This window comes from Canis lupus, chromosome 20 (assembly GCF_011100685.1).
Source record: "Canis lupus familiaris isolate Mischka breed German Shepherd chromosome 20, alternate assembly UU_Cfam_GSD_1.0, whole genome shotgun sequence".
NCBI lineage: Eukaryota > Metazoa > Chordata > Mammalia > Carnivora > Canidae > Canis > Canis lupus.
Genome location: NC_049241.1, coordinates 2,146,638 through 2,162,319, shown reverse-complemented (window position 1 = coordinate 2,162,319; position 15,682 = coordinate 2,146,638). Strand labels below are relative to the sequence as shown.

Genomic DNA, 15,682 nt, shown 5'->3' with positions numbered 1-15,682 from the left:
AGTCTCCTTTACCTTGGAAACACATTTCTGTTGGCCTAGGGCTTCATTAAATCTTGGGGATGACATCTTTTTTGAGGGGGAAAGAAAATCAGTCAGCAACCATTTTCCTGAAGGCTAACTTTACCTAGCACTCTTCTGGCTGTGTAAGAGATGGGGAAAGAAAGGAAGAAGGAAGGAATTAGGTGGTTTTTATCTTTAAGGGGCTTCCAGTCTCTCCAGGGCAGAGAGAGGAAACCATGACAGCACAACATACTTCAGTGGGCCACTAAGCTTTGAGGTACTGACTGGTCTTAAATGCAGCTGGGATTTGAGCTGGATGTGGCACCAAGGGCTGGTAAAGCTGGAAGGGTCGAGACTTGACATTTGCCCTGCAGAGTTGGGGATGAGTTTGGTTTCGGGGGAGAAAAGGGCTTTCAGGCAGAGGAGGCAGTATGGCTTGTTGGGATCTGTGAGAGGACTGTTGAGGTACACAAAATAGATCAGAGCCCACATTCTGAGCCTTGCAAGGTCCTCAGAAGGGCCACTTGGTATGGGAATGTAAGAGCTTGGGATTGTGTGTGTAAAGAAATAGGCTTTACATTTCAGCTTTGGTGTCGACCCCACCATGGGTACCCGATGGAAGTATCTTCACCTTTTCTTTTTTTTAAAGATTTTTATTTTTTCATGAGAGACACAGGGGGTGTGGGGGTGGCAGAGACACAGGCAGAGGGAGAAGCAAGCTCTCCATGCAGGGAGCCTGACGTGGGACTCAATCCTGGGTCTCCAGAATCAGGCCCTGGGCTGAAGGTGGCGCTAAAATGCTGAGCCACCCGGGCTGCCCATTTTCACCTTTTCTGAAGTAGTACACGCCTTATTTCAGACAGTTTTTAAACCAGTCAGTTGTAAGATAATGACTTACCATTTTTTAACCATTTAGTTGAATTGATGGCATATTTTATGTTAGTGTCTTACAATAGAGGATGATGTGGCGTATTCGTGAAGAACTTTTAAAATGCCATATAAATGTGAGCTTTAATTATCTCGCTGGAGGCAACATCAGATTGTCCAGTGTATTTACTGTTACCTTCCCTCTCCTTCCATTTTTCTTCTTTCTAAAGTACATCATATAAAAGTTGCTTCTAGGGCAGCCCGAGGGGCTCAGCAGTTTAGCACCGCCTTCAGCTCAGGGTGTGATCCTGGAGACCTGGGATTGAGTCCCACGTTGGGCTCCCTGCATGGAGCCTGCTTCTCCCTCTGCCTCTCTCTCTCTCTCTCTGTGTATCTCATGAATAAATAAATAAATAAAATCTTAAAAAAATAAAAAATAAAAGTTGCTTCTAGAAGTTTATTGGTGGTCAATTCAGGTTTGCATTTATTTTGTTGCTCTTGTTTGGAAAGATATTTATGTCTGATATATAATTCTGTTGATAACTGTTTTCTCTTGGTGCTATTTCTATTGATACCTGTTGCTTTTGAAAAGTCTAATTTTGAGAATTTTGTCTTTCTGGATGTTTTTGGTATTTCACTATGTGTTTCTTGATACCTCTTCACTGTGATATGTATCACTACAATTTTACCTCTTCAGATGTTGCATTTCCTTATTCTCTTTATACTCTTCTGGAACTCCAGTCAGATGATGTTTAATTGCAGAGGTTCTTAGCCTGGGGCAGTTTTTGCCCCCCAAGTGACATTGGCTATATCTAGAGACATTCTTGGTTGTCACAATTTGTTTGAGCAGGGACCGCTACTGGCATTTTGTTGGGTGGAGGCCACGGGTGCTGCCAAACATCCTATAGCACACGGACCTTACATGAAGGAATTATCCAGTATAAAATATTAGTAGTGCCAACATTGGGAAACCCTGGGCCAGAGCTTCTCATTTTGTATTGTCTTTCAACCTCTTTTTCATATTTTCTCTCTCTTTGGCTCTGCTGCATTCTGAGTGATTTCTTTAGACTTCTGTTCCAGTCTATTTGTTTTATAGGCTATGACTAAGCTGCTGTTTAATCCAACCCAAGAATATTTTTCTTTTTTTCATTTTGAAAAATTTGAAACCTAAAAAGAGTTGGAAGAATGGTATGGTGGGGGATCCCTGGGTGGCACAGTGGTTTGGCGCTTGCCTTTGGCCCAGAGCGCAATCCTGGAGACCAGGGATCGAATCCCACGTCGGGCTCCCGGTGCATGGAGCCTGCTTCTCCCTCTGCCTGTGTCTCTGCCTCTCTCTCTGTGTCTCTCATGAATAAATAAATAAAATCTTAAAAAAAAAAAAAAAAAAAAAAAGAATGGTATGGTGATCCCCTCTATACCCCACATGTAAATAAGTTATTGTAAATATTTTGTGACATTTGCATTTTCTCTATTTCTGAACCATCTGAAAGTCAGTGCAAGAACATTCTCCTAAGGACACCAAGGTACCAGCATCCACCCAAGAAAATTTAATGTTGCTTAACAGTATTACCTGATGTCTAGTGTATATTAAAATTTCTCCAAGTCATTCCAGTCATTTTTTGTATTTTTAAATTCAGAATACAAAGATCACATACTACGGTCATTGCTATGTCTTTAGTCTCTTTTTATCTAAACGGTTGCCCTCTCCAGCCTTTTTTGGTTTTGTTTTCTTTTTTGACATTGACTTTTTTGAAGAGTCCAGGACAGTTGTTTGTAAGAAGATCCTACAGCTGCCCTACAACAATTGTCTGATTGTTCTATCTGTGGGAAACGATAAACACTTGGTGGAACCCTGCGCAGGTATGTTGTCTCCCATTGCATCCCAGCAGGAGGCTAACACAATGGGCCAGAAGCCAAGCTCTGCTTTGAAGGTCCTGGTTCCCTTTGTAATTGATTACTCATCGTAAGTGGCGCGCTGAGATGTTGTGACTATCCTTTCACCTTCATGGTATAGCATTCCCTGATGGTTATTGCACTCTCAGTAAATACATTGGTGGTTGCAAAATGGTGATTTTCTACATCTGTCATTCTACATGTATTAGCTTGCTTTTGGTTTTGTTTTTAGTAAAGAAGGAACATCCCCCACTTAAGTTCAGTTTTTTTCCCTTCAAAATGTGGCTTTTAAAAAAAAAAACTGGCTATTTTTCATAGCCTCTTGTTCCTTGTTCATGACTCAGTATCTTCATTTTTTCTGTATTCTGTCTGCTTGTGAACTTGTGTTTGGCTCATCAACTCTGTGACGCTTCTCTTGAAAGTGCTTGTGAATTGCCCTCCTGCCCTCCTGCCCAGGGCACTTACTATGAATTTTGTGGAGTGGGTTTTCTAGTCCTCAGTATAAAGACTAATCCTCTCCTTATCCATGGCAGGATGGATAAGTTTATACCTTGTATTTCAGGATTTTTTTGGTTATGGCTCGCCTTTTCTACTCATGCATGGCCCTTCGGGGCTCCTTTTTATTCAGGGAGTTTTCTCTTACCACTGTACCTTGCTGAGGTTCCTGTCAAAACCCTCTGGACTTTAAAGGTGATGGTAGTTTTACTACTCTGGATTTTTTTTTAATTTTTTTTTTTTATTTATTTATGATAGTCTCACAGAGAGAGAGAGATCATTAAAACAATCATTAAAATTGTTTTCAAATCGAATCTTTTCCTTTTAATAATCTCTGTATTTTTTGTATTTTTATACTAATAGTAATATAATGCATGTGCTACATTTGTTTTTGTTTTTTTTTAAGATTTATTTATTTATTTATTCATGATAGACATAGAGAGAGGCAGAGACACAGGCAGAGGGAGAAGCAGGCTCCATGCACCGGGAGCCCGACGTGGGACTCGATCCCGGATCTCCAGGATCGCGCCCTGGGCCAAAGGCAGGCGCCAAACCGCTGTGCCACCCAGGGATCCCTACTCTGGATTTTTTATTATTATTTCTTTATGTCCAGGTGTTTTGTAGCAGGAAGGAAGAGCGTGGCTCTTTCTAGTGTACCATATTGCTAGAAGCATAAATTAATTCTTTCTTTCTTTCTTTCTTTCTTTCTTTCTTTCTTTCTTTCTTTCTTTCTTTCTTTCAGAGAGTGTACATGCTATCTGTCAAAACTCTCTGGACTTTAAAGGTGATGGTAGTCTTTCTTTCTTTCTTTCTTTCTTTCTTTCTTTGAGAGAGAGCGTGTACATGCATGTACTAGTGCAGGCTGCAGGAAGGAGCAAAGGGAGAAGGACAAGCAGATACGGGGCTCAGTCTCGTGCCCCTGAGATCATGACCTGAGCCAAAATCAAGAGTCAGATGCTTAACTGCCTGAGCCCCTCAGGTACTCCCTTTATTCCTTTTGTAATATTGTACCATTTTCCTCCTAGGAAATAGAAGTTCTCAGCACTATGGGTTTGTTCAGTCCGTTTCCATGTGTATGAAGGCTTGTGGTAACTCTCCTGCTTTATGGTGTGCTGACGGGATCTATGGTTTACGTGACTTGACTAAGTGGCAGGCAGGAATATGGTGCTTATTTTAGAGATGCAAATATGTGGTTCATATGGCTAATCCACTCTTGAGGATCTCACTCTACTAATAACGGGGTTTTATATTTAGCCTTTAGAGAAAGGAGATGTTCAGATGAGATTGAAAATAGATTTCTTCAGTCTTTTCTTTGCAACAACCTCTTTTTTGTGTGCCACTTGCCACTTAGATGGAGGCTGCTCACAAAGAAATAATGTCTTGGGGGTTGGAGTTTGCATGCTTTGCTGCTTGGTAATTGACCTTGGGTGAGTTAGTAACTTGTGTGTTTCATTTTCTAAGTCTATCAAATACAATTATCAAATACAGCATCAAATACTAGATCATCAAGTTCATACGCTAGTTGGGAGGATTCAGAGACCTCATACAAGCAATTTATTTTTATTTTTATTTTATTTTTTAAAGATTCCATCCATTCATTCATGAGAGACACACATACACAGAGAGAGGCAGAGACACAGGCAGAGGGAGAAGCAGGCTCCATGCAGGGAGCCCGATGTGGGACTCGATCCCGGGACTCCAGGATCATGCCCTGGGCCGAAGGCAGACTCCAAACCACTGAGCCACCCAGGGATCTCCTCATACAAGCAATTTAGAACTGTGTAACAAATATGGGTGTATTAGCTATACTGTATACCTGCCTCCTGGGAGCCTTTAAATGGAAGAAACTAGGCACACCTGAAGCATTTCTTTTTTTTTTTTTTTTAATTTTTATTTATTTATGATAGTCACACACAGAGAGAGAGAGAGAGGCAGAGACATAGGCAGAGGGAGAAGCAGGCTCCATGCACCGGGAGCCCGACGTGGGATTCGATCCTGGGTCTCCAGGATCACGCCCTGAGCCAAAGGCAGGCGCTAAACCGCTGTACCACCCAGGGATCCCCACACCTGAAGCATTTCTTAACCAAATAATTATCATATTTTATTGGAGGGATATTGATCATCTCTTCTGTCTTAGGTAGAGGTGGGGGTGTGCCATTGAACCATATATAGTTTCTGTCTTTGAAGTTCACAGCTGAATGTGTGGAGTCAGGGCCTGTGGAGATAGCTGGGTGAGAAAGGAATGGCTGAGTAGGTGGTGGGTTTGGATAGAAGGTGGACATGGGGGCAGCCCCAGTGGCTCAGCGGTTTAGCGCCGCCTTTGGCCCAGGGTGGGACCCTGGGGACCTGGGATCAAGTCCCATGGCAGGCTCCCTGCCTGGAGCCTGCTTCTCCCTCTGCCTGTGTCTCTGTGCCTCTCTCTCTCTCTGTGTCTCTCATGCATAAATGAATAAAATCTTAAAAAAAAAAAAAAGGTGGACATGGGGACGCCTGGGTGGCTCAGTGGTTGAGTGTCTGCCTTTTGCTTGGGGTGTAGTCCTGGAGTCCCAGGATCGAGTCCCGCATCGGGCTCCCGGCATGGAGCCTCCTTCTCCCTCTGCCTGTGTCTCTGCATCTCTCTCTCTCTGTTTCTCATGAATAAATAAATAAAATCTTAAAAAGGTGGGCATGGTGCTAGGGTCTGCCCCTCACACTGTACCCTGTCATGCTTCAGAGATTTTCCCTTCCTTTTAGAGTACCAGACAATAACAGTTTTAGAGGCATCAGCCTTGAGGTCCCAAACTCAGCTGCCCACCCACACAGGCCATGGGGATGAGAGAGTGCCTGGATACAAGCCTGAGGGTGTGGGCTGGCTGTGGTGGCCAGAGGGGCGTGCCCTCACTGAAGGTGGCAGCTGTTCTAGAGGTACATACCAGGCGCCACCAAGTGGTAATGAGGGCCCTTTGTGGCCAAACCTTCTGGTTCCTCAAAAGAAGCTAAATACATGAATTTTTATGTGAAATTTCCCAACATTAAAAAATGGGCAATAAATTGAGTTTAAAAACACACAAGACTCAGCAGGGCGAAATGGAACCAGGCTGTGGGCACCAAGTTGGACTTGTGATTTAACCTAGGATTTTGATTTGACAGGTGGGGAAATCTGGCACCAGAGATTTGCCACATGCCCAGGGTCACAGTGAAAATCAGTTGTAGAACCAGGACTGCAACCCAGTTTTTGCCCATCCACCAGTGCTTTTTGTGCTATGCTTTATGCTGATTCTCTAACACATTCTACCATCTTAAAACCATCACCAAAATGGCACTGAAGAGGTTCCTTCTAAGAGGAACCTTACTAGGCTGGTTGTAAAAGACTGTCTCAGAGATCCACTTTGTGTAGAACAAGCTTGCTTTCTTGCTTAGCTCATATATATGCCTTGGGAATTGACCTTACTCAGGCTCTTGTTTCAAAGTTGAGCAAAGATGTATGCATTCAGACACCATGGCATTTCCCTGTCCTGTACCAGCTCTAACGCATTGGCTTTTTATACTTGGTATGTGACCATGCAGCTGTTAAATCTGCTTGTGTTTAGCATTTGCCAGCAATAGCTGTCTTACTAAAAATCAGTTCATAGTTTATGAGAGCATGTTCAATTGTAACTTAGGACCAGCTCATAGCTTTAGAACCTAGCTCCTGCATCGTTCCTCACTGTGGGCAGGCCACTCAATACAAAGCAAATGTCCTGTGATTCGTTCTTTGATTAGTGGTTTTTGAAGGACTGGAGGTTGGTGTTCTCCTGTGCCTGTAAAAACCACCCTGGAGTAGTGTTCTGGGCAATTAGGTCAGGGCCCTGTTTTATTTAAAAAAATTTTTTTTAAGATTTATTTATTTATTCATTCATGAGAGAGAGGGAGAGAGAGAGAGAGGCAGAGACACAGGCAGAGGGAGAAGCAGGCTCCATGCTGGGAGCCTGACGCGGGACTTGATCCCGGGACTCCAGGATCTTACCCTCGGCCAAAGGCAGGCGCCAAACCGCTGAGCCCCCCAGGGATCCCCAGGGCCCTGTTTTAATAGTGAAGGAAGTATTTTAGGAGACTACTGATTACCATGGGAACACGATCTCTGAAGCTCTGCCACCAGACTTAAAGTTCCCACTCTGCCATTTTTGAGATTATTGTTCCCAGGACGTGTTATTTAAGCTCTCCTGTGCCTCAGTTTCCTCATTTGTAAAGTGGGGAGAATTTAGAGTCTACCTCCTAGGGGGAGTGGAGGGTCACATGAAGCACTTACAGTCGGGCCCACACTGGTAAGTGTCAGTAAGTGACAGCTGTTGTAATTATACAGGGATGATTAAAGATGCCATTTGGGTTATAAATTGCCTGTCCACAAAAGTCATTCAGCATCTACTATATGAAGCATGCCAAATGATGTTACAAATAAAAGGACTAGATTTTCAGTTATTCCTGGTTCATGTATTTTTAAATAGCATCTGTTTCTGAATTACTGCATTTTCAAGAATGTAAAACAAGTGATTTCCACTGTTTTCTGTAGACAGCCCTAGCTCTGGCTATCGCTCAGGAGCTGGGTAGTAAGGTCCCTTTCTGCCCAATGGTGGGGAGTGAAGTTTACTCCACGGAGATCAAGAAGACAGAGGTGCTGATGGAGAACTTCCGCAGGGCCATTGGTGAGTATCACTTCTGTGGCAAGAGTTGGTTCTCACTTGCCCAGAGCGCTGAAGCTGTTTGGTTGTGCAAATGCCTTTATGACTTATATTTGTTGTACTACCATTTTTCTTTTGGCACCATTAGTGTTATTTTTGCAAGCCAAACAAGAACCCAGCTTTTCTAATTGAAGTGCTTTAACAATTGGCAAATGTGGTCCCTAGCTATGGGTCTGGGGTTTCTCACTTGACAAAATAAATGTGGCTGTGAAGTGAGTTTTTTTTTTTCTTTTTAAAGCAGATTTTCCTGGCAGCTTTATTATGTTTTTAGAGATGACTGTCCACTGAAAAGGTTTGGACTTAAGCCAAAAGCTTTGTGTGTCATGATGCGGGAATGCCCCTGGTCCTGGATATCGAGCCAGAAGAATTGTGGTCTTTCAGGGAGTGAGGAAACCATGTGAGGATTGGCAGAGATTTGAGGCTTATGGTGCCATTCTCATGGGGCTTGGAGCTACCATATCAAGTAGTTGTTATATGCCAGCTTCCTTCCCTGCCCCTTCCCACCCGATATTGATTACAACCTTTAGTTCCCCTAAGAGAAAGTTCTCTGACTTTTTGCATCTGATGAAACACAGTCTCAGGAAGTTAAATGACTTGCCTACAGTAACCTAGCTAGTAAGTAGCAGGGCTACAGTCTAAACCTATGTCTGTCTGATTCTAGAGCCTATGCTCTGAAGATCTGCTATGAAAAGAAAATGGCCTTTCTCAGATACTTATCTCTTGTCAGCCAGGACGTCTGGGCCAGTCTCCTTGCCCAATTTTTGTTGCCTTGCTCTGGGAAAATCCCAGCTTCCCTCACGTCTACAGGTAGAAATAGCTTATTCCTTTTAAGATATTAAAAACTATGTAATGTGTGTCTGCACATGTGGGAGTCTTATCTCTAGGATACAGTTGCGGAGTCATGGGTTATGAACACTTTTCAGAGTGCCTGTATGGTTTTCTAGGCCCTTTAGTTGTCAAAACAAGGTAAATATTCTTAAGGAAATTTCCTAGAAAACTTGGAGGAAATGAGGAAAGTTTAAGAAAGAGTGCATTTGTCTAGCCCGGAATCCTTCCCTTAAGACTGCTAAAGTCTAGGTCAAGGGTAAGATCATGTAGGGCCTCAGGCTATGATTAGGGCTTTGCATTTTTCGCTGAAAGCGAGGAGAAGCAATTGGAGAGTAGTTTCAGTTGCCCAAGAATCCCTCTGGCTGGGGATGGAAGGTGGAAGGTGAGGAGAGTAAGAGGACAGCAGGGAGACTGTGAAGAGTCTGAGCAGGAAATGTTGGCTTGGGCCAACGTGGTGAAGGCAGAGGTGTTAAGAACTGTCCAGATTCTGGGTATAGTTGGGTCGTAGGGCTGACGGAACTGCTTGAAGGGTTAGATATGGGGCTGTAAGAAAGAGGTGAGCATTCTGACAGATGGGAAAGAATGGAGAGGAGCAGACTGAGTGTTTTAAATATCTACTGTGGATAGAGTGGCCACTGCAGCCCCAGTTCAGGAATGCACTTCTGAATGAGAGAAGGGAGTACCTACTTTAAAGCAGGTAGAAGGAAGACCTTGGCTAAAGAAAGGTAGCCCTCAGTCTGCATCTGGTGATAGATATACTTTGTTTGGTTTACACAGGGTTTTTAAAATTTTGAATCAGTTGCCAGTGTTTAGAAATTGGGAAATAACCTTTAAGATACTTCTTTCTGGCTTCTGGAGAGAAGCTTTCATTTCCACCAGCAACAGCCAGGTTGGGGGTGAGCAGCGCTGCTCTGCAGAGCGGGCTTGCCATGCAGTGTGCCGGAGCTCTGGGGGGACCTGTTGGGCTGCTTGACGTGCCCCATCAAGTGCTTGCCTGCACTGGGTCCTGCAGGCACTGGAGCATGGGACTCTTGTTCTAAGCCAGAGGGATTGTGAGCCATGTGTGTAGGCTAAGCTTTATATTATATAGATAGGGCCTTTCTTTAAACTGCAAAATACTTCTTTTTTTTTTTTTTAAGATTGATTTATTTATGATAGACATAGAGAGAGACAGAGAGGCAGAGACACAGGAGGAGGGAGAAGCAGGCTCCATGCCGGGAGCCTGACGTGGGACTTGATCCCGGGACTCCAGGATCGCGCCCTGGGCCAAAGGCAGGCGCCAAACCGCTGAGCCACCCAGGGAAACTTACTGGAAACACTGGGTTATTTTGGTGGCTGTTTTAAACTGAAATAAAATCTACATATAGAAAAGTAGGTACAGCATCCTGTAGTTTAACAGTTAATGATGAGGTACATACTTCTGTAGTCACCACTCAGCTCCAAGTACAGAGCAGGGCTAGCACCGCAGCTGTCACCATGCCCTGGCCGGCTACAACCCCTCCCCTCTCCCACACCCATCCACAGAGCGCAAGAGCTGTGTGGCCACGACTCATGTGCTTCAGAGCAGGTACAGCAGTATGGCTGAGTTTTGCCTTTTAAGCTTTATCTAAATAGAACCTACTTTAGGTGTTGCTTTTCTAGTAGCATTGTGAGGTTCAGCTGCCGGTGTTCTTATGTGTTTTGCGGTCTTTTGACTTTTGAATCGTACCTGGAATAACAGTGGAAATGGCTCGCAAGACCCTCTTCAGGGTTTAAAATATTTGAGTCTTTAAAAAACTTAATGATTATGTGCCAGAGATTTTATTTGACTCACTAATTAGTGAGATAAACTGTAAGATTATTACAACTGGCTCAAATATCTGAATACATCTAAAATGTATTTTTATTTATTAAAAAAATATTTTTCTGACTGCTAAAATCTGACAAAACTTTTACATAAACATCTGTGTTTAGGTTGCATAAAGGTAATGCTTTAAAGTTGGAAAAAATAGAGGTAAATTTCGTAGGCATCTGCTTTTTGATTTGCCATTTTTGAGGGGAGAGGGCAGTGCAGTTCTTTTGATGGCAGTGAGGTAAAGAGAATTTCTTGATCCTGCCACAGAATAAAAAGGCAGGCCATTGACTATCTTCAAAAAGGAACCCTGCCCATCTTCCTCTGTCTTTGAATTCCTGTGAAGTTGGCAGAGGGGTGGGGAGGAAGCGGTAAGCTGACCAGAAATAAAAAGCAAGGAGTCTGTGCTGTTTCCTTGACGTGATGAAGGTCCCTGTCAGGGATTTAGAAACCTGAGCCAGCAGATGAAACCTGTGTCATTTGTGTTACCGTTGCCAGAGATAGCGCCAGCTCGGCCCCTTCCCTGGCTAACAGCCGCTTTCATTGTCCGTCAACCACATCCCCTGCCTGCTTGTCAGCACAGAGCGACTTCTAAACAAATATGGGGACTAGTGAGAGACTGAGAGATGGGAATGCCTTTCTTCCCCGCTCAAGGAATTTCATGTCATGGTCATTAACAGGAAATAGAGGGAGCATTCCATTGGAAGGAATTTATCCCTGTGAGATATAAAAGTTTTGATTTAAAAAAAAATTGAAGTTCATTTTAAAAGTACAGAATTTTCCAAGTATGTCACAGTCTTCTGATACATTTGTGTAGGTTTGGAAAATTTTTGTCTTGAAGTTTAGGAACTAAGAATTTGGAAAGGCAAAAATGAAACACAACCTCTCTTTTGGGGCCATTCCAAAAGTTCCATTTGTAGGCTATCAGATTGAATAAAGGTAGAGTAGAACTCCTTAACTTTAGTATCTGAGAGTCTTTGTCCTGGTTGGGTTTCTGGGGAAAGAAGGCAACTGACCCAATGATAAGATAATGACCACGTTTAAAAGTGGTAAGTGATTGAAAGTGTCTGACACCATTGGCAGTGTTTCTTTATGCCATTGGGCTATTTCCATATCAGAACAGAGGTGGCTTGATGGTGAGGACACCCAAACCCTATCTGGGCTACCTGTCATCAGAGGTAGTTTATGGCTCTACATTGTGAGTAGGACGGAGTTCTTCATTCCTTCTTAAATGAGTTGTTCTCAGCTGTGGTTGCACTTTGGGATCTCAGGGGGTAGCTTTAAGCTAATGATGATGGCAGTCCCAACCCCTGAGATTCAGAGGCAGATGGTTTGAGTCCAACCAGGGCCTGAAGAATTGTAAATGCCTGTCATGATGCTAAAGTAGATGCTAAAGGAGAACCACGATGTAGACTTCAGCTAAGGTTTAGAATATTGTTTCCTAAACGTAAGCCAGCAGTGTCCCTCTTTTGCCAGGTCTCCCTATTATTTACTTAAATTTTTCTTTTTAAAGTGACTTGGTAATTTTGTGTGCACATAATAAAAGAAGCACATGGAACGTAAGTGTATATAGCTCAGTGAGTTATCATAAACTGAAAACCTGTGCAGTCAGCACCCAGTCAGGAGAGTATTCCCAATACCCCAAAGTACTCTTCATGTCCATCCCCAATCTCTATCCTTCCTTCCCCAAATTAATGAGTGTCTTGCTTCTAAAATTATAGTAGTTATACCTGTTTCTGAACCTCATATATGCAATCAGGCAGTATGTAAGTATATATTCTTCCGTGCTTCGCTTCTTTTCCACAGTTATGTTTGTGAGATTTCATCATTATTGGTGCATGTAGCACACCCACACCTAGTGGGTATATACCTAGGAGCTCAACTACAGGGATACAGGATATTCACATGTTCAACTTTAGGAGACAATATCATGTTGTTTGTAAAGTATTTGTACCAATTATATACCCCCACTAGCAGTGCAAACCTTCCTGCTGTTCTGTGTCCTCACCAACTCTTGATATGGTCAGCTTTTAACTGTAGTGATCCTAGAGGTTGTAGAATAGTATTTCATTGCATTTTTTTCTTTATCCTTTTTTTGTTTTTCATCGTTAATCTTGATTGATCTGTAGCCCCTGTCGTTCCCCTCCCAGATCCTTTGAAGTTAATTGCAGACCTACTTTTTTATCCCTGAATATTTCAGTATATATCTCTGCAAAATAAGGACTTAAAGAAAACCCCACTGTACTGCTATCATGCCTAGAAAAAAGCAAACAATATACTCCTTGATACCATCAAATATCTAATTAGTGTTCAAATTTCCAGTTGTTTCATGTTAGTGTATTTTTTCTTTTTAAATTTTTTTTGAATTATTATTTGAATTAGGATACAAATAAGGGTCTGCATGATAGCTTGGTTGATACATGTCTTATATCTTTTTAACTTACAGGTGTCCCTTACATTTCTGTTTTTTCCTTTGGGCAAAACGTAAATTAGAGACTAGAACAGAGCCAAGCGTGGGAAAGGCTTGTCAGTGAGCTAGGGCCCTGTGGTGTGGTGTGGTATGGTGTGGTGGGAAGAAGCTGTTGTCAGAGCCAGAAGACTTGGATTCTAATCTGGGGTCTACTATGAAGGAGGAAAGGACCCTTTGCTCCACCTCTTGGAGCTGATCTCTTCTCTGTAAAATGACATAAAGAGTACTCACTTTGGCTGTTTTGCAGGGCTAGGTTGGGATGTACTGGCTTCTCCTCTTGTCCTTGCAACTCCAGTGCTGGATCAGATGAGGTGGTTATATGCATGCCCTCTGTAGATTGGGTGGGAGGCTGCTTATACTGGTGAAGAGGCTGCCGCAGTTACAGGTTTATAGTGTGTTCCTCCTGGTGTGGCCTGCACTTTCCTAAGTGTAGGGACTTGTACACATCTTCAGCTAGGATGACCTAAGAATGTTTCTCTCCTTACCTCTGGACTGATGGCAGGTACAGTGACTGGAAATGATTTTCTTGTTGAGGTAGACTTTTTGGAGAAAAGCATTTGTGTCTCTTAACCCAGGCTTTGGGAATTTGGGAGAGCTTGTGTGGGTGCATGTGTTTTCAGAGGAGCTGTGTTCAGTTCAAACAGGGCCCTTGCCTCTGTTTTCCTGTTGCAAGAAAACCTTTACTTACTAGAAATTATCATTGCTTTGTTAGACAAACCCAGTTTTCTTTTTATTATTTTAATGTGTTATTAAAGCATAATATATACGTATATATATGACTATACACACATATACACACAGGGAAAAAAAAAACATAATCATAGGTATTTAGTGAAGCCAAAAGGAGGAAAGTACTTTAGGCAGCAAAAACACTGCATAAAAAGGCACTGAGATCATGTTCTAAAAATTAATTTGCCAACAATTCTTAGTTTGTCTGACTACATTTATTGAACAGCTAATGCAGTTGATGTTTAGAATGAGGAGAGATATTTGCCTTCACTTATAATATTCTGATCTGAAAATTGTGCTTTATTATTGGGGGATTGCTTTGGAAATTGTTGTGGCCTTGGAAAACTTATGAACAACCCACTGCAAGTACTGAATGACCACTGGGTATTTCTTCATCGGGTGTGCACTGATAGCCAGAGGTCCAGAACACCGGCAGGTCAAGAATCACTCACTGTTGGCATGGACCTTTAATTATACCTAGCTTGGGCCTGATGGTGTCACAAGGGATATAGGGAGTTATTCCATCGATTTAAAAAATTTTTTGAGAGTCAAAAATGCAGGAAATGAGGGCATATGTAGTTGCTGCTCCAGTGGAGTAGAATGGTTTGGGTTCAGAGACTATAAAGTTAAATTTCACCCCCTTGGGGTATAGCAGATGTCAGAAACAATTTTGGGAATTATAGCTTGTCTATCTAGTTCTAGATTTGAACCTAGAAAGTCCCTTTGAAAAGTTGAAATAAGATGGTTTTTCCACATTCTGAATACTTCTTCCAGGTTACATTTATGTTTGTAATACCTTTTTACCCAGAGTGATAACCTTGAATGTACATTAGTAAATGACTTGTCAGTCTTTGTGTCACGGAAATTTTGTGGCTAAAAAGGCTATCAAGGAGTAAGAATATGATAATATGTGAGAGAGAATTCTGCTTCTCACCGGGGCTCACCTGCTATCTCTCTCTCTCTCTCTCTTTTTTTTTTTTTATCACCTGCTATCTCTTTCAGGGTTGCGGATAAAGGAGACCAAGGAGGTTTATGAAGGTGAAGTCACAGAGCTGACTCCATGTGAGACAGAGAACCCCATGGGAGGGTATGGCAAAACCATTAGCCATGTGATCATAGGACTTAAAACAGCCAAAGGAACCAAACAGTTGAAAGTGAGTACCTTTTCTCTTTCCTCAGAATCTCTCAGCACTGTGTGGCCTTGGGCAAGTGGTATAACCTCTCTGTGTCTCATTTTTCTCTGTGTGCTTTGGGTGATGATACATCACAGGGCCATCTGAGGATGGTATGTGTATTAAGCAGTACCTAGAATAGGGTGTAAGTACACAAGAAGACCCAATAAAGGTAGCTCTTCCTTTTCTCATTGACTCCCAGGAAACTATGTTAAAATGTGAGTTGTGTGGTTAGTCCTATCTACCTTTTGCCATCCTGTATCCCATATTATGACCATGTGTCAAAGGTCCTGGACTTGTCTCTGAAGCGGATTAGTTTTTCAGATATGAGTGTTCATGCTCACAGAAAGAAGTACCATGGAGTAATCTGGTAAGAGTTGTATAACAGATGATGGATGGACATCCCAAAGGGCCAAATACAGACTCCTGACTGCAGTTCTTTTATGTGTCAGGGCCTAGAAACCTATAGTGGCTTCAGTGGTTGATTCTGCTCTGGCTAAGGCTTTGTGGAGAAGCCATCGTGGTGGCAGTGTGGGAAGCCCTTGATACCCTCCTCAGATTCTTGTCCTGTCAACCCTAAGGATGTGGGGTAGCCGGGGTGCCTGGGGGAAGAGTATGGTTTGGAGTCAGGCAAAGTCTGAAAGAGAGACCAGGCTCCGCGGCTGACAGGTGGCCTTTGGCAAGTGACTTAGTCTCAGAG

At 42.7% G+C, this 15,682-nt stretch overlaps 1 protein-coding gene across 1 annotated transcript in view; it reads left to right on the top strand.

Annotated features, from left to right (window-relative positions):
- Positions 1-15,682, top strand: part of RUVBL1 (RuvB like AAA ATPase 1) — a 41,815-nt gene that overhangs the window by 4,477 nt on the left and 21,656 nt on the right. The window contains exons 3-4 of the mRNA XM_038565469.1: positions 7,784-7,916; positions 14,813-14,964. Coding sequence (XP_038421397.1) covers positions 7,784-7,916; positions 14,813-14,964 — 285 coding nt within the window. The remainder of the gene's footprint in view (positions 1-7,783; positions 7,917-14,812; positions 14,965-15,682) is intronic.